Source organism: Chanodichthys erythropterus, chromosome 14 (assembly GCF_024489055.1).
Source record: "Chanodichthys erythropterus isolate Z2021 chromosome 14, ASM2448905v1, whole genome shotgun sequence".
Classification (NCBI taxonomy): domain Eukaryota; kingdom Metazoa; phylum Chordata; class Actinopteri; order Cypriniformes; family Xenocyprididae; genus Chanodichthys; species Chanodichthys erythropterus.
Genome location: NC_090234.1, coordinates 7,967,491 through 7,987,527, shown reverse-complemented (window position 1 = coordinate 7,987,527; position 20,037 = coordinate 7,967,491). Strand labels below are relative to the sequence as shown.

At 37.0% G+C, this 20,037-nt stretch overlaps 1 protein-coding gene across 1 annotated transcript; it reads left to right on the top strand.

The window, feature by feature from the left end:
* Positions 1-916: 916 nt before the first annotated feature.
* On the top strand, positions 917-19,856 carry LOC137036188 (rap guanine nucleotide exchange factor 4-like). The gene is made up of 5 exons (XM_067410225.1): positions 917-1,019; positions 13,418-13,560; positions 13,786-13,874; positions 16,714-16,860; positions 19,788-19,856. Exons 1-5 carry the CDS (start codon positions 937-939, stop codon positions 19,854-19,856), a joined length of 531 nt encoding a protein of 176 aa, XP_067266326.1. The 5' UTR covers positions 917-936.
* Positions 19,857-20,037: the final 181 nt, after the last annotated feature.

Genomic DNA, 20,037 nt, shown 5'->3' with positions numbered 1-20,037 from the left:
GCTCGCAGACATGCGGACTCAGCTGAAGCACGCATCGAGGGTGCATAGCGGCCAAAAAAGGGGGGCGCTCACGAGCACCCTTCTGAAACCCAAAATGATGAATGGGACACCCTACTGTCTCGTGGACTTAATGGATACGCGCACCTGGCAGCCATTCTAAGTCCACAAGACCGAGAAGTGTGCCATTTGGGATTCAGCCATAATAATGCACTTATGTCTATAATTATGCACTTATGTTATGGTCAAGACCATAGGGTGTCCCATTTGACATTTTAGGTTTCAGAAGGAATTGTGCCCTCAATGCGCACCTTTGCCGAGCCAAAGCGGCTTTACGTCACAATAGTGCAGACTTGTAGAAAGACTGTTTAGGGTGCCATTTGGGACAGGGCCTTTGACACTCTTACTTCAGCGATAAATGTTTTTTTTTCCTAATTAGTATGGTTGAATTCGATCATCAAAGGTCAGCGGATTAATAAAGTGAGATTAAATACATAAAGTATATTTGTTTAACATTTAATTATTGCAGGTTTGCGTAATATTCTGAGTTTGCATTTGACTGTTTTTATTGATTTTGATGAAAACTGAATCTGTTTTTGTGCAAGTGAGATGAGTAAATAATTGAAGAGAAATCATGTAGGCAAAATATGATACATCAGGCTTTTGAGGAACGTTTGTTCATCTCTCAATCATCATTTATTATACGTTATAGGCCTACATTATATGTTTTGCCCTCCCAGATTAAAAACTCTTCAGGTTTCAGTAAAAACCTTATAGCGCTTGTGACAACTTCCCTGTGTGACAACTAGCCCCGGTGTGTTTCCCTGTGTCAGCTGTGTGGGCGGCAGCAGCATCGGTCAGACTCGAACTCGATCGCTCTCAGTAAAGTCACATCTGCTCATGATCAGGTGCGGACGATGCGAACTGTAATTTTACTCCATGATTTCACCGAAGATGGTCGCGGCACACAGCTCCAGCCACCCGTCTGCTTCTGCTGAGTGGATCATCTGTCTGGATAAGAGGTAGGCTACCATCGTTTACCCTACAAAAACTTAATTCTTCTGTCTTCGTGTGGTTGTTCTGATTCACCTGCAGCAATATTTTACACATCAATGCCTCATGTAAAAGACATCCCAAGCTCATTTCATTTGTTAAACTATATTAGAATTAAGTTTCATGTCATAAATGTAAAATGCGATTGTTATTGATGTATTCATTCAGATGCAGCATTTCATTCGCAGCGCGACAGATTTCCGATGATAGATGGATTCATTGCAAGCTTCACGTCTTTCGCTGCTTTCAGTGATGGTGAATTGAAGTGTTTTTGAGTGTAGTTTGTAAAGGGTTGTTTGTCACCTGGAGGAGGTCACCAGTGCTGCAGTGCTTGTGTTACTGCAGACGCATGAAGTGACACTTTCTGCTGTGAAAGGCTTTAGAAACTTAAAGGAATATTTCACCCAGAAATTCACCCTCATGTCATTCCAAAACCTACTGAATGCATTTCTTTCTTCAGTAGAACAAAAAAGGAGAAGTTTAGCAGAATGTCCAGGGTGCTACTGATACAATAAATAATAAAATGAATGTGATTTGGTGGCTCAAGACTAATGAAGGAAAGAACTAGAAGCATTATGAATGACAATCAAATAAAAAATGACGGATACATATAAAACTATAGATTTTCGAGATGTTGCTTGTGTATAAATAAATACATATTTTGTATATATATATGCATATTCTGCAATAAACAAAATTTAGGGCACTGCGAATGACGTGACGTGATAGTCTCCCAATGCTCAAACTACTTATGCATATACAGTATCAAATATTTATGTTGTTTGTGTGTATGGAGACTATCACATCATTCACAGTGCTTCATGGGAGTGGGCGGGCCCTGACAAGTTGATTGAGATTTCTTTGCAGAATCAGTTTTTCATGAGGAATTCCTTCGTTAAACAGTTATTTAAGAAATAAGTTGAAACATTGCGAGCTGATGCTCTGCATTCTGTATGTCGTCATAACACCAAAACTAGGACTGTCAAACTCCAACAAGGACTAAAAATCACAATTAAAGGGATAGTTCACCCAAAAATAAAAATGCTATCATCATTTGTTCACCTTCTTGTCATTCCAAATCCATAAGACTTCTGTTCATCTTCAAAACACAAATAAAGATATTTTTAAAGGATTAGTTCACTTTCAAATAAAATTTTCCTGATAATTTACTCACCCTCATGTCATCCAAGATGTTCATGTCTGTCTTTCTTCAGTCGAAAAGAAATGAAGGTTTTTGATGAAAACTTTCCAGGATTATTCTCCTTATAGTGGACTTCAATGGCCTTCCCTATGGAACAAAAAAAAAAAAAAAAAACAAAAGTTCCTTTTTTTCCGTAAGTAGAATAGGGAAGGCGTAGGACATACAGCGTAAGCTTTTTGAAGAATACCGGAAAGTGGAAGCACGTTCAAGGTGATCATTTGTGTTTATAAAGCATATACAGTTATATTTTTTTTGAAAATGGCAGATCGTTTCTCTAGATAAGACCCTTATTCCTCATCTGATATCGTTTAACGCCCTTTGAAGCTGCACTGAAACTGTAATTTTGACCTTCATCCGTTTGGGCTCCAGTGAAGTCCACTATAAGGAGAATAATCCTGGAATGTTTTCATCAAAAACCTTCATTTCTTTTCCACTGAAGAAAGAAAGACATGAACATCTTGGATGACATGGGGGTGAGTAAATTATCAGGAAATTTTATTTGTAAGTGGACTAATCCTTTAATAATTTTGTCCATTTAGTCCAAAGCTGCTTTTCCACGGAAATTACCCAAAACAATTTGTCCCAGGAATATTTTCTCCAGGAACTTTTTTCCCCCAGACCTGTTGCTATCTGCGTTTCCATCGCGGTCTAAAGTACCATGAAGATTAGTCCGATGACAGAGGGCTGAGCGTGTCTTTCCAGTTCCCGCTGGATTTCGTCCTCCACATATAAGCTTAAAGGATTAGTCCACTTTTAAATACACTTTTCCTGATAAATTTACTCACCCCCATGTCATCCAAGATGTTCATGTCTTTCTTTCGTCAGTCGAAGAGAAATGAAGATTGTTGAGGAAAACATTCCAGGATTTTTCTCCATATAGTGGATTTTAATGGCTACCAACAGGTTGAAGGTCAAAATTACAGTTTAAGTAAAAAAACTGTAATTTTGGTTCAGGCTTTAATAAAGCCTGAACCTTATCATCGGTCCATCTGTCGTATTTTTAAACTCTAGAACCAATACAAGAACCAATAAGGATTGAAAGCAAGTATATTTGATAAACCGCTCAATTTATTTGGCCATTATGTCTTTTTCTACTTTTCTACTATGAATGGAATTTTTGGTTGCAAGAACTCTCAATGGATGGACAAAAATGATTACATGATATTAAAAATATCTCAATTTGTGTATACAGAAGTCTTATGGCTTTGGAATGACATGAGGGTGAGCAAATGATGACAGAATTTTCATTTCGAGGTGAATAATCCCTTTAAAGTATTCCATACCACTAGTCGAAATATGAGACACAACTATGGACTATATTTATGATACATTTATGGTGCTAATTTCAATTTTTTGACAGCTACTGGTCTCTGTATGCTTTCGTTGTGTGAAGAACAGCCAGTGAATTCTCTTAAACATTTCCTTTTGTGTTCCACAGAAGAATCCCATAAAGGTTCGGAATGATACACGGCTAAATGATGACAGAATATTTTTTGGGTGAACTTTAAGAATTTTGTATCTCTTTAAGAATTAAACATTTTCACACATTACACTTTTCGTTTGTAATAATAGCAATACTGTGAGTCTATGGACTCTGCCCGTGATAGCCTAGAAACAGGACATCTAGTATATATCCAACATTATAAAGCAGTTAACAAACATTATAGTCTCGTTGTCAAACACGGAGCAGTGATTTGTGTGTAATGTGTTTATGACACACTCTAATGGCTCCGAACGTCTCTTCCTGCAATGAATGGCTCCATCTCGCTGTAGATCAATATTTACACATCTAAAGCAGATGGACACAGGTCTGTTGAATTTAGTAAATATGCCAGCACTCAACTCTCTCCATTCCTGTCTTTATCTCTTTTTACCTGACATTGTTTTGATGGAGAGATAGATGCATAACAGCAATGTCCAGATGTGTTGAGTGGAGCTGTATTTGAGTTTCACTGCAGTGGTTTCCCCTCTGACTCAGACTTCAGCATATTGATTGCTCTTTGAATTATATCAACATCATAAATTTAACTATTGAGGCTGAAAGTAGTTGAGTGCTTAGCTCTTTACTGTTTCAAAATGCAAATCTTCAACGAAAGATTAAGAATAAGATGACAAAGTCCATAAATGCCCAAGTTTAATTAACACCTGCATTTAGGAGGTTGTTCAATTCATAAGCCCCTTAGTTTGAACAATAGTACTTGCTACCCAACTAACAGGGAATGCTCTCAAAACTTTGGCTACACACTGTTAAAAATGTTAGTGTGAAATTACAGTATATTCCAGGTTAGTAATTGCATTACTTTCATGGTAATTTCAAAATAGGACTTCCCTTGTATCTAACTGCTCTTTCATTTCTTGTAAAATCTACAGTACTTTACTGGCACAGTCACATCTTTCATAGAAGTACCTCAGAAATTGCTTCACTATTGTGAAAGATCCATCTACAAACAGTTATGAATTAGAAAAAAATGATTGGTTAATCTTCATGCTTAATGCTAAAATAGAATCTAAGAACTTAACTTAAAATCAGCCAATTATCCAATTAATTTCATATTCTAGCTTGTCTGACTTGGCTAGATCAGAAATTTGAATATGAATATATGAGGTCCAAGATCCCAAGCAAATGGAACACCGATCACCATTATTGGTGACTTTAAAACAATTACAGTTGTAAAGAATTACATTTCTTACAGTTGCATGACAACTTTATAATGTGACTTCACATTAAAACAAAAGCAGTAAATTACTGTGGTTTTAGCATCAGTTCGGTTCCCATCTCGAGGTCCTTTGCTGATCCTGCCCCCCTCTCTCTGCCCAACGCTTTTCTGTCTGCTCTCTACTGTCCTCTCCAAATAAAGACACAAAAAGCCCATAAATATAACTTAAAGGTGCCCTAGAACCAGTTTTTACAAGATGTAATATAAGTCTAATGTGTCCCCTGAATGTGTCTGTAAAGTTTCAGCTCAAAATACCCCATATATTTTTTTTATTAATTTGTTTAATTGCCTATTTTGGGGCATCCTTAACTACGCACCGATTCAGGCTGCGGCCCCTTTAAATCGCACGCTCCCTGCCCCCGAGCTCTTGACTATAATACATTGCATTTGCAAAGTTCACACAGCTAATATAATCCTCAAATGGATCTTTACAAAGTGTTCGTCATGCATACTGCATGCATGCTTTGGATCATGTGAGTATAGTATTTATTTGGATGTTTACATTTGATTGACAGTTTGATGGTGCTCCGTGGCTAAAGCTAATATTACACACTGTTGGAGAGATTTATAAAGAATGAAGTTGTGTTTATGAATTATACAGACTGCAAGTGTTGAAATAGCGACGGCTCTTGTCTCCATGAATACAATAAGAAACAATGGTAACTTTAACCACATTTAACAGTACATTAGCAACATGCTAACGAAACATTTAGAAAGACAATTTACAAATATCACTAAAAATATCATGATATCATGGATCATGTCAGTTATTATTGCTCCATCTGCCATTTTTCACTATTGTTGCTTGCTTACCTAGTCTGATGATTCAGCTGTGCACAGATCCAGACGTTAATACTGGCTGCCCTTGTCTAATGCCTTGAACATGAGCTGGCATATGCAAATATTGGGGGCGTACATATTAATGATCCCGACTGTTACGTAACAGTCGGTGTTATGTTGCGATGCGCCTGTTCTTCTGAGTTCTTGTAAACAAATGAGATTTACATAAGAAGGAGGAAACAATGGAGTTTGAAACTCAATGTATGTCTTTTCCATGTACACTTGTTATTCAACTATGCCGAGGTAAATTCAATTTTTGATTCTAGGGCACCTTAAAAAAAAAAAGAAGTTATCTGGACTTTAATAATGTTGTCAAAACATTAGCACAAAAATATAATTTATAAATTGTTCATGGAAATTTCTTCTGAAATGTTTTAATTGGACATTCGTCTTTTTTAAATGTTTTGTTGTTTTAAATGTTTTACATTTTTTAAATGTTACTACTTGTTTCAGAATGTTTAGAGGATTTTCAAAAGTAACGTTCCCTCAATGTTTGCACAATGGTAAAATAGAATGTTTCCTTCCTTTTCAAGACATTTTGAAAGTTCAGAGAACGTTCAGAAATGTTTTCATAACTAATGGGAACGTTAGCAAAATATACTAGAACATATTTTGTTAGTTAGGTTAGGATAGAATCTGTCAAACTGTGTTGTTCCGATGAAAACTTTGGGTTACACATGTTGGTCACATTGACAGTGTTATTTAGGTTTTGATGTAGAACTGTTTGCATAGTAAATGGATTTTTAGTCCCTGTTAAACACCCTCAGACACACACAGGCACATGCTCACATACGTGGCTTATTGTTTGAACAGGTGTGTCTGACCTCTAAGTGGACGTGCTGTTTAGTAGAATAAAGACACTGTTTTTAAAACTGACATCTAATTTTAATCTTAGGCTTATTTTATATTTAAAATGTTCTTTATATTTAAATTCTTTAGTTCATTTATTGACTGTCAGATTACATCACTGCAGTTGTGTGACAGAAAAAATTGTTGTAACAAGTGGAGGAAGATGTCCTTTGAAGCTAAACGCAGACATTTATTGTTGCAAGCCATTAAACAAACTCTGGACTGATAAAATCTGTGATGATTACCCTATTATTAAAGCATGAATATGATGGAAACAATAGATCTACATAATATTCACATATGCAGTTCATAGAAGTTCACACATGCAGTTCATGCAGTTCATAAAAAAGTCAGAATTGTGAGAAAAAAATGTTATCTATGTAAAAAGTTATAGGTTTAAATATTTCATGCTGTAAGTGTAGGGTATCAGAGAAAAAAAAGTCAGAATTACGGGATATAAACCAAGAATTTTCAGTTATATATATATATATATATATATATATATATATATATATATATATATATATATATATATATATATATATATATTAGTAGTGGGCATAGATTGATTTTTTAAATCTAGATTAATTTTGGAATTAATCTAGATTAATCTAGATTAAAATGGCTCATTTGAATTCTGCCGAAGACATTCAGAATATGTGAGATACCCAAATTGTCCCTGCGTCCAAATACTATCCATCCTAAATAGTATGTGAGATTAAAATAAGTGTGTCCCAAAGCATAGTATGTTGAAAAGAGTAAGAGTAAAGTCCCTGGATGGTCTATTTCCGGTAGATTTTTGAAGTGTGGATCCGTGCACACTATAAAGGCTAATATTTCCCACAACCCATTGCACGTTGTACGAGGATGGTGCGTTCGAGTCCTCCTGGGAAGTTCGTATTTACGAGGTGGGAAGTCGTGTATACGACGGTAGGTGTGTTCAAGTCACTTTCGTCGGAGTATGATGGCGGTGTGCCTTCTCTAAATTAATTACACAAAATAACAACACTTCTGCTTCTAGAAAATGGAGAGCAAATAATGTGCATTAGTTGCATGTTGCTTTTTTATGTTTTTAATTAATTTATGAAGCCATTGTAAAAAAAATATTGTTACATATTTCATTTTTATATTGTAATGCTGTCGTATTTTTTTTGCTGGGAATCAGCTTACTTCGTTGTAAATAGAAAAGCCTGACAATGTCACTGTATTGTGGTATTTCGCCTTGTTTCTGACTGACACGCCCCCAACTCGTACAGATCGGAGCTTAAAGAAAATTACGAGCTTCCCACTGGTATTTACGACATTGTGGTGGCGTTCATGTCGGTTCTGCTCGTAAATACGATCTTTCCTACATGACTTGAACGCACCAGTTCAGAACAACAAACACGAGTAAAAAGTGTTAAAAACTACAAAACATGGCGAATATGCACGATAGAGGCTGAGAGGTTGTTTGAGTGACTAATAATCAGTTCAAACTGATAGAAAATATTTATTTTAATGTTATATGTGTTATTTTTCATCTGCAAATACCAATGTGGACTTTTATAAAGATCTGATTGGCCATTAACTTTTAAATGCATTATGCATTAATATCAGGACAGTTCTCCACATGAAAGACTCGCGAATGCAGATCAACGTGCTGCATTTCTCTCCGATACGGCAGGAAATTAGCTAAATGAAATGTGGAGGATGTAAGATGATTGACAGGCCAGTTTACGGTGACAGGATGCGGCAGAGAACAAAGACGCAATTTTATGGCGTGATAGTATGTCCCAAAGCTTGTCTACTCTTTTGCTACATACTCAAAAGTAAGTACTTTTTGTTCACCGAAAGAGTACATGCTTTTAGGGCGTAGTATAAGTAGGCGAATTGGGACGCAGCAGATGACTAAAAGTAATCCGCCATTTTGTCAGACAAAGCAAATAAATAGCAAATAGGAGTTAGAAGATTAACCTCGGTGGAGTTAAACTTGAAAAATTGTGTATATTGGCATCTTTCCGCGTTTGAAACAACATTGATTTTCAAGTTCATTCATGTTTATTTGATGCTATAAATGGACTCATAGTAAGAGATGATCGGGTTACGAGCCTCTTGAGCTGAAGCGCTACAATAATCTGTCAAGCCCTGGTCACGACACATTTAAAGAGCCACAAAACGGTTTTTATTGTTAATAAAGAAGAAATTCTTTAAAAAACTACACAGTTTTAAAGCTGGGACTTTGTTAAATATCATAAGTAACCTGCTCTGTCTTGTCTGTCGACATGTTGTCAGTGTCTCCTTTGCTCCGTGATGCATTTATCACTGTGTATGGAGTGACAGCTCCAGGGCTTGTCGACAAAGCAACAGTACCTAGGGGGGCGGGTCTTTGAGAAGGGTCAGTTCGGCTAGGTATACATCTGCGCTAAAATATCAAGGTGAAAGTCATCATATAGACCCAACTCCCAACCCAACTTTGAGAATAGATTAACGGCGATATTTTTTTTAATCGCCCGATAAGAGTCTCACGTTAACGCAGCACGTTAACGCCGATAACTGCCCAGCACTAATATATATATATATATACAGCTATGGAAAAAATTAAGAGACCACTCCAAGTTCAGAAATCAATGTTAAGTGGTCTCTTAATTTTTTCCATAGCTATATATACCCAGCTAACCAAAATACGTGACTGTTACGTAACTGCAACGTAATTTGGTGACCAAACTTTCGTCGTGGCGACGTAACTAGTTACGTCGTGGCAACCGGAAAAGTGAAAGGTGCCTATACGTCGCCACAACGTAACTTTGTGACGTTGCCAGTTAGTAACTGCGACGTCGTGGCAACGTTGTGTATCAATAGTTGTGTGTTGGTCATCAGTTGGTAATTCTTATATTTATTTATTTTTCTATGGGCGGACATGCAGTAGTTTAACCTAATTTATGTCCTCATTTGCCCAAACTAATGTAAAGGCTATTCCAACAGCTGTGAACGATGAATGCAGACTCGAAATGAATTCAATTCATTTATTTTGAAAAACACACAGAACATGAATAAAACTCCAAATAAAAATAATGAAATACACTCAAACTATAAATAAAAACATATAGCCTACAACGAAACATAAAATAAAAGCATTCAAGACGTTTTGCTCTCAGTATCATTAAAAACATATGCTATGCTAACGTAACATTTTGCTAACATATATTTCAGACGATCAAGGAAATCACAGAGGTAAAAATATTAACAAAAGTACTTAAAGTAGACTGTGGGTAATGTTACTTAACCAATCTGACGCAGTTGTTGAACTTTATTGCTATAAAACTGACGAGAAACACGGAGAAACGTCGACGCTGTCCTCTTCAGCAGCTTGAATGTTTTCCCGGTTGCCATGGCAACTCTAACGGCCACCTGCACTAACGTAAACATAACAATAAAAAAAGGTTTTGCGTCTTTCCAAAGTTAACTTTATACATTTTTTATAAAAGCCATTTATTCGTTGTCACCTCGGAAAAATAAATTCTTCTCTCAGAAAAATTAACTTTACACTCTTATTAACATACTGTGGGCACGCGCGCACTACATTTGTGGAGGCGCGCGCTGTATGTCACGTCACTATATATAAAAACCAGTCATCCATACTCTGATTTGGTGAAAAGAAACATTTTTTTTCTTAAGGGGACATTTCAGTCTTGTGTCTGACATTTAATTACACGTTTTATATTGCAAATTCTGGTAATAATAACATGTAAAGAATGTGTAAATGATGGTAATGAAATTACGAGCACATGACGTTGCTGCTACGTTGCCAGTAAGTCATGGAATGACCATTATATTACGAATAGAGGACGTATCTGGAACGTCCTTGGTAATCTTGTAACGTTTGGAGAACGTACTGACGACGTTGTGATATGGTAATTTGATGGTAATATTATTACGGGCATACAACGTTGTAGTTACGTTACTAGTAAGTCATGGAATTACCAATATATCACGAATAGAGGACGTATCTGGAACGTTCTTGGTAATCTTATAACGTTAGGAGAACGTACTGACGACGTTGTGAGATGGTAATCTGAAGGTAATGAAATTACTGGCATGCAACGTCGTAGTTACGTTGTCAGTTAGTAAGTCATGACATTACCAAAAAGTACGAATACATTACGTAACTGTTACGTCGTGTGTTAGCTGGGAAGGTGGAGCCAGGTTGCTAGAGGACTAAGGCAGAGCTTGTGGGATTGTGGACTGAGGTGGAGCGGGAGGAAAGGAGGAACCCAACGGAGTGAGGTGGAGGACCAAGGCGCAGCCGAAGGCCCAGAAGTCCATGCCGGAGGTAGAACGATGACTGACCAATGTGGAGTCGGAGGGACGAGGGAGGGGAGGAAGAAGGATTACAGTCCCAGATGGAGCAAAGGGGTCGAGGAGCCAAGGTGGAGCCAACTGGTCAATTGGGGAAAATTAGAGTAGTGGATTCAGCAGTGAAGAAGACTTAGAGCTGGGTAGAACCAGATGCAGCGAAGAAGACGTTATGGCCAGGCGGGACCGGTGAAGTCGAAGGAGAAACCGAAGAACACTTTGGGCTGGGAGGAACCAGTAGAAGAGGAAGGGGTTGGACACAGGAAGTCATCAGGAAATCGATCACTCTGGACTGAGGTAGACTAAACTCTGATTCTGGAGGATGTCCAGCACTTCTTAATCCAGCTCCAACAAAACTCCCACTGGGGCGGGTGTAGGAACCTGCCCACACACCTGGTCTGACTGGGCGGCAGGTTTGTCTCTGGGACGGACAAGGCAGCAGGATGTGGCTCCATGGCTCTCACTCTGGGTTTGTGGTGGGCTCAGGCTCATTATCCACGGTTGGTGTGGGCTCTGGATCTGGACACAGCTGCTGTATCCATTTTATAATCCTTTCTGCAGTCTGGTATTCTGTAATGTTCGGGCTGAGGAAGAAGAAGAGGTGAGCGTAGCGGATCTATTGGCAGCAAAAACTTTATTCACAAAAACACCTGAAACTGAGGATTTCATGAACTAATGATCTAAATGAGGAACAGGTGGATGAAATCAGTCAAACAATAAGAAAGTATGACAACCAAAAAACATGCTTGGCAACCATGACAAATAAGGAAACACAGGAAAAAATTAGAAACTAACCAAAAATATCAAAATTAAGTGTAATTCAAAAATTACAAACATGATCATCATATAAGAATTGTACTCAAGTCACTGTAGGTATGAATTGTATTTTTAGTGTATGTTTGATTAAATTAATAGATGGGACAAGAAAATCTGCATCATGTTATTGACCCACATCAAAACAAACTGTGGTTATTTTGTTTAGATTTGGATCAGACAGTGTCTTTCTGCTGGTTCTTTGCCATGATATACTGCATTATGACTTCATGTCAATCGTAAAAGTTCTGGCTATGCAAGACTGATCATGTTGTTGTCACTTTGATCTGAGTGAAACCTAGAGATTCGGTCACACAAACTTGTACCTCTTTAGTTTGCAAGACATGCTATGACTGCAGTGTTTTGCTTGACTTGCTGTGTGTGTGTGAGGTGTTAATTAGCCGTTACTGTCAATATCTCATTACTGTACGCTGCTTAAACCTTAAGCATTCACATGTGATCGATCTCAGTGCCATTCTGATGACATGGAAGTTACTAACAGTACCTTCACTGTATCGACAATCATTCATCCTGCTCTGTCAGCACTAACATTAGTCATTAAAATCCCATATCACTCCACCACTAGCTTTGTGTCACATATACATCATGACTTGTCATTTGTCTGATATTGTGTTTCCTCAGTGATCTGTGATGTTTGAGTCCATGAATGATATTCATTCTCTCTCTGAGCTGGTGCTGAATAAATCAGGCCTGCTATATTGCAGTTCTTGAACCACTTCAGGGGACAGCAGCAGTCAGTTCCCTTAAACATTTATAAACCCAGTCTCACATCTTGATAGGTTCATTTAGCTCACTGTATTGGCACATATTATCGTATGTGCTCGGGTTTTGGTTATGATCAGAACTATGGTCAGAAGATGTTAAATAACAGACCAGCTCCACCATAGTGTGGAACTCAAAAAATACTTTTAAGTGTTTATTGTATTGTACTTCATTCTACTTGTGTCTGTAGATTTCCATTACAGTACATATCTTTAAAGGCCGCTTTTTCTTGTGCACTGAGCCAGAAATCTCCATTTAAGCTGTACATACATCAGACTTTACAGTTTTATTCATATCTATATATATGTTTGTTTGTTCATATATCATTTGCCTGATTTCATTCCTAAAAATATGGTGAAAATGTATTTCTTTCTGGCTGTTGACAGTATTTTCTGATTTATGGAGTTCTGATTTAAGAGATCCCTTGTGTAAAAAACTTTTCAATCTAATATGTCAACAAAATGAACCTGGTTTCATCCAGTTTTCACATTTCTGTTCTAGAAAATGTATGCAAAGTAGTCCATATTTAATTAGAGAATGTGTCATTTGCGTATTTAAACATAACATTGCAGAAAACATGTAATACAAAAAATGAAATTAATTGATCAACAGGAGAACTATGGTGATATCTATTATTTTTACCGTATTCACATGTGGTCTCTTGCCTTTAATCAATATTAGCTAAAATTACTTTGAATTGAAAAGAGCAGCATGAACATTCTGCTGAAGAATGTCATTCAAGTTTGGAGCAACATGAAGATGAGCAAATAATGACAGACTTTAGTATTCCTGTAATTTGATTTGTGTGTGTTATATGTGTGTTTTTATGCAGACCAGAGGAGCGTTCGGGGGAGGATGTGGACATTATCTTGGCCCGTCTGAAAAGTGTGAAGGCCTTTGATAAGTTTCACCCTGCTCTACTTCAGCAGATCTGTCTGTGTGGCTTCTATGAATGTCTGGAGAAAGGCATCACATGTGAGTCAACACACACACATGCACATACAAACACACATGCATTCACACTCACATGTATATATGGTTAGAAAACATTGTTTATTGACAGAACTTAATTTACTTAATTTAATTTGAAAAGTCACACAAGGTTGCATTTTGTGTTATAAGATGATTTCTTAAATAGAGAACTACCTCCTCTGTGTGTGTGTGTGTGTGTGTGTGTGTGTGTGTGTGTGTGTGTGTTAGTATACAGGCAGGGTGACATCGGCACTAACTGGTACACTGTCCTGTCTGGTTCTCTGGATGTCAAAGTCTCAGAAACTGCAAACCATCAGGTACATTATCACTTTAATTCTGTTTCTGTCTCTGTGCTATGAAAGAAATGAAAATATTAATTACATTTTAACCCTGTCATTTATGTGCATCATTTACCCGTGGCAGTGAGACACATCACCAAATAGTAATTAGGCTTGTCACTACATCAAAGTGTTATAAATTTAACAAAACCTTACACACTGTAAAAAAAATATTTTCATTATTTGTTATGACAACATTATTTCTTTTGTCGAATCAACTTCAAAAATTAAAGTGGTTCAGATAACATAATATTTTGAGTTTCTGTTGATTAAACCAATCGCCTTCAATGAACCCAAAATTTTACTGCAACAAGGTAAATTCCTTTTTTAAGTTAAACCAACAATTATTTTTTACAGTGCAGGTTTCAAAATAACCACATAACAAATAATGAATTAATGATATTAATAATGAATTATACATCTACTGTAAGTATATGCAACCTCACACAGATACATACAGTACACTCAAGTAGAGCGAAATGACAAAACTGTTGGTACCCTTGATGAATATGATCAAAGATGACTGTAAAAATAAATCTGCATTGTTTATCCTGTTGATCTTTAATTCATAAAATTAGCAAAAATCAAACCTTTCTTTGAAGGAAAATCACATTATGAAATAAATGTTTTTCTCCAAAACATGTTGGCCACAATTATTGGCACCCCTAGAATTTTTTATGAGTAAAATATCTCTGAAGTATATTCCCATTCATATTTACATTTTTTTAGCACACCAGGGTGATCATGAACATGAAATTGTCCAGCCATGACTTCCTGTTCCACAGGAGTACAAACATGAGGAAACACAAAGACCAAATCCCTTAATCATTCATCACAATGAGTAAAAACAAAGAATATAGTTCTGATGTGCAGCAAAAGATTGTTGAGCTTCACAAAATAGAAAGTGGCTGTAAGAAAAAAGCTAAAGCATTGAAAATCCCCATTTCCACCATCAGGGCAATAATTAACAAGTTCCAATCAACTAAAGATGTTACAAATCTGCCTGGAAGAGGAAGTGTGTCTAAATCGTCCTAATGAGGAGGAGAGTTTGAGTGGACAAAGACTTTCCAAGGATCACAGCTGGAGAATTGCAGAGATTAGTTGAGTCTTGAGTCTCAGAAAGCCTAAAAAAATGATCAAACAGCACCTACAAGTTGTTCCGGAGGGTTTCAAGAAAAATCCTCTGCTCTCATCCAGAAACAATCTCCAGCATATTCAGTTGTCAGTCAAGACTGTATCTTCAAACGGGATTCTATGTTCAGATGAAACTAAAAAAAGAGCTTTTTGGCAGCAAACCCAACAGATGGATTTGGTGCACACATGGATAAAAAGTACCCCATGCCCACGGTTAAATATACTGCTGGATCTTTAATGTTGTGGGCCTATTTTTCTGCTGGAGGTCCTGGACATCTTGTTTAGATACATGGTATCATGGATTCTATCAAATACCAACAGATAAAAAATCAAAACCTGACCGCTTCTGCTAGAAATCCAATAATGGGCCGTGGATCTTCCATCAGGACAATGATCCAAAACCAGCACAAAAAGGTGTCACTGAGCACAAAATGAAGCTTCTGCCGTGGCCATGTCAGTCCCCTGACCTGAACCCTAAAGAAAATGAGTGGAGTGAACTGAAGAGAAGAAGCACCAGCATGGAGCTGGAATCTGAAGGATCTGGAGAGATTCTGCATGAAGGAATGGTCTCTGATCTCTTCTCAGGTGTTCTCCAAACTCATCAGGCATTATAGAAGAAGACTCAGAGCTGTTATCTTGGCAAAAGGAGGTTGCAAAAAGTATTGAATAAAAGGGTGCCAATAATTGTGGCCAACGTGTTTTGGAGAAAAACATTTATTTCATAATGTGATTTTCCCCCCACATTCAATTCTTTTCCTTCAATGAAAGGTTAGATTTTTGCTAATTTTATGAATTAAAGATCAAAAGGATAAACACTGCATATTTATTTTTACAGTCATCTTTGATCATATTTATCAAGGCTACCACCATTTTGTCCACGTCTGTATAGCCAATCCCAACTGCTTGATTGTGTATATCATTGCATAATGTGAAGTATATCATCTCCCAGCTCTATTCTGCTAAATGCAACTATAAGCTGAAGATATTATGATTTTTAAACATTAACATTATGGAAAGCTGCTTTGAAACAGTTTGTATTGTGAAAAGTGCTATACCAATAAATTTGACTTGATAATAGAATATTTGCATTCTCATGTATTCACTAGTTTAATCATCATGGATAAACATACACTTTCATAATTCACATAACTGTAATGTATCACATTAACAGGCCTCCTTAGACATCTCTCACCTGTAAAATATATATTTAGATACAAGACAATTACGATAGAATATTTACAGTTTGTCACTGCATTAACTGGCCAAATTCTGTTCTGCTTCTTGCATGTCCTTCAGCTGTTCTGTCTTTCTGTTCTTTAACAGTCTGTTCTTGTACAATCTGAATCGGATCCAAAATCATTAAACTCCTTACGATCTCCACCCCCAGTGAAAACTAATATGAACGTACATTCAGCGGCTCACAGTGGAAGTTCTCTATTGAGTTCAACTGCTTATTATAGACCGCAGCAGAAAACTAGAGCAACTCCTAACAGAGCTGCGTCTTACATTACAAACCTTAGGGACAAATGAGCTGACCTTTCTCTTTCTCTGTGTGTTGAGTGAAACTTCTTTGTCCTTGAGAAAGGCCTGAATCTAATTGGAAGATCTCATTATGACTCCTCTCCTCTTATCTCTTCCTCTTTGAAAGTGTTTTGCTCTGACACGTGTTCTTCCTCATGTTAAGGATGCTGTCACCATCTGTACATTGGGCATTGGCACAGCTTTCGGGGAGTCAATTCTCGACAACACGCCACGGCACGCCACCATTGTCACCCGAGAGTTCAGCGAACTACTGCGAATTGAGCAGAGGGAGTTTAGGACCCTGTGGGAGGTATGCCAATCTACTGACAATACACCGATAATGACATAATCATAATCGTATTTGAAAGTTTGATGTACCTGCTTTGTATTTACATTCACTTATTTCATGGTTCTGACAGAGAAGTAACACATTATTTTGTGTTTGTTTCTGTGTAAAATGTAGGGTAAACTTAAAGGGGTCATGAATTGTGTATGAAGTTTTGACTTCTTAGAGGTCATTGTACTACAAAAACATCCTGTAAGTTTCAGAACTCAAAACTTCCTTGTTAGTCCAAAAACAGCTTTTATTGAAACCAAGCTCAGAAAATGACTTGTTTTGGATTTTGTCACATTATTTATTTTAAAGGCGACCTATTATTGCCCCTTTTCACAAGATGTAATATAAGTCTAAAAATGTGCCTGTGAAGTTTCAGCTTAAAATACCTAACAGATCATTTATTATAGCTTGTAAAATTTGCCCCTATTTGGGGTGAGCAAAAACACACCATTTTTGTGTGTCCCTTTAAATGCAAATGAGCTGCTGCTCATGTATGAGATTTTCAGTTTCTGAGATTTTAGGTTTCCGAAGTTTTCCCTGACATGCGCGATTGCACATGCAACTGAGAATTTTAGTTCACATTGTATCTCAGCACATTAGTGGATTATTCCATAAAGGTAACTATATTCTCAGTGTCGTGGCGGAATTATGCATAAACTACTTCTTGGTAACAATTTATCATGTTTTCATGCACGATTTGTGCAGTCATCTGAAATTGAATGACAGGCACTTCTTGTAACAGCAGAACAACCTTCAGCGATCGTCTACAATGAGTTCAACTCACGTTCTTCCTTTGTACCTTGGAATGTAGCAACTAATAAATGTCTCTGTGGACATAATATTTTAGTAACCTATAGACTAGGCTACTGATGTGATGTCAAATGCTGAAAATGTTTCTGAAACTTTATTGTCTTTTTATGGTTTCCGTTTATAGCCTATATATATTAAAGAAAGACACACTGACACCACAAGGTTCCATTTTTCAATTGCACAGTAAATCAAGCATCCCGGAACACCTGAATGAGTTCAAGTAGATTAACCTATGCTGATTTCATATAACAGAAAATATCAATAAATCACATATTGTTAAATACATGCAGCTGCCATTTCAGTGATGTATTGCATTGTTCTTCTGTTACCTCACCTTATGAAGAATTAAAGGTCCCGTTCTTCGTGATCCCATGTTTCAAACTTTAGTTAGTGTGTAATGTTGTTGTTAGAGTATAAATAAAATCTGTCAAATTTTAAAGCTCAAAGTTCAATGCTTGAATGATAACATCTAATAAAAGATCGAGTTTTAAAACATTGCAAGGTACAAAGGAAGAGCAGGAGCTGAACTCATTGTAGACGATAGCTGAAGGTTGGTCATTCAGTTTCAGACGACTGCACAAATCGTGCATGAAAACATTATAAACTGTTAACTAGAAGTAAACAACTGTAGTTTATGCATAATTCCGCTGCGACGCTGAGAATGTAGTTACCTTTATGGAATAATCAACTAATGTCTTGAGATACAATGTGAACTAAAATCCTCAGTTGCATGTGCAATCGTGCATGTCTGGAAAACTCATGAATATTTATGTATGTTCCGCCTTCGGAAACCGAAAATCTCAGAAATCGAAAATCTCGTAACACCCGCTTTCCAGAAGAGGGCAGAGATTTAACAGCTCGTGCTTCGGTTGCTCAACAACAACAAAGCTGGAGAATCTCACGCAGCCAAAATGAGGATTGTCAGTAATGGTGTTCAGCCTTACATCGTTCAAACCGGAGTCGACACTGATGGAGAGACTCAGGAAGAAGTTACAACTTTTAGAATGAAACTGGACGTTTCTGAATGGTTAGTGGATGCATTTATGTAGTTGCTGTGGAGTTGATTCAACACACCCACTAGCATGTGCCATCATGTTCATCTTTTGTGCAAATTAAGTGTTGAATTGACCCTCGTAAAATGATGGCATGACAACAACACTCTACTACAACAACTCTTCATCTTCTCTAAAGCAGCCCAACATGGACTCACCCACTTTGTTTTGTGTTCTCGGGGGCGGGGTTTATGTACATTTTAGGGTTAGTGATGTCACCATCAAGCTCGTTGTAGTCCCTACCAGCCATTTGTTGTAGTCCTTAAAAATTGATTTCTGTAAAAGAAAATATCTGTCTTTGCATTTAACTTTGAGCGTCCTAACTTTGCAAACATTGTTTATGCTCATACAGCAACATTACACACTAACTAAAGTAAGTCACCCCTTTGAACTATGTGAATGTCTCAGTAGAGCATTATTTGTTTGGTACATTTTACTATAGATCCTTTGGTAAATCAGTCGCAATTTCAGTCAAATGTATCATATTGCTGAAACATTAAATATAACTTATTACTCAAGTGTCAAGAAGTCAGACAGTCGACATATCATAAACATTGACATTAACACACAGGAAAAATGTGCACTTTGCAGATGCAAACGGGTAAATAATGTGTTTTTGTGTTAACTTTGGCAGCATGTCACATTATTTATTACTTATCAGAGCTGTTGAAACTGGATTCACACTGGAGTTCATTCAGCATGCTTGCAAAGTATTTTAGCTACTTTATCACCTTTAGCCAGCAGGGGGCGGTGGAAGTATAAGAAATGTTCTTTTTTTCTCTGATCTTAATATTTTGAAGTCATCCTCTAGTGCAGTGGTTCTCAACCAGGAGTCGAACCCACTTTTAAGTAGCCACAAGAGGGTTTAAAACAAGCTTTAAAGTAAACTAGAACAGCTTAAAAAAAAAAAAAATCTTTTCTCCTCATCTCTTATCTCTATTCTTGAAACTTCTGGAATTACAGAACATAAATATTTAAATTTGACTTATTTATAAATAATTTCATATATTAACACTCCCAGTTGAAAAAAAACAGCAGAAGTACCAGAAACATCTATGGTCCTTGGAGTCAAAAATGTTGAGAACATCTACTCTGGTGTGCCACTAGAAATACAGCATTTCTGTATCTTTTATGTAAAGAGTTGTACTTAATTCCCAGAACTCAAGAAATTTTCTATCACTCATTTCTGCATAGAAGAATAAAAGGCTCTTTTTCCCTTTTCTATCTTTGTCAGAAAAGACAGCAGTGCTTTTGCTCTTTAGGGCTGTGAGTTTATTTCTGTCATAGT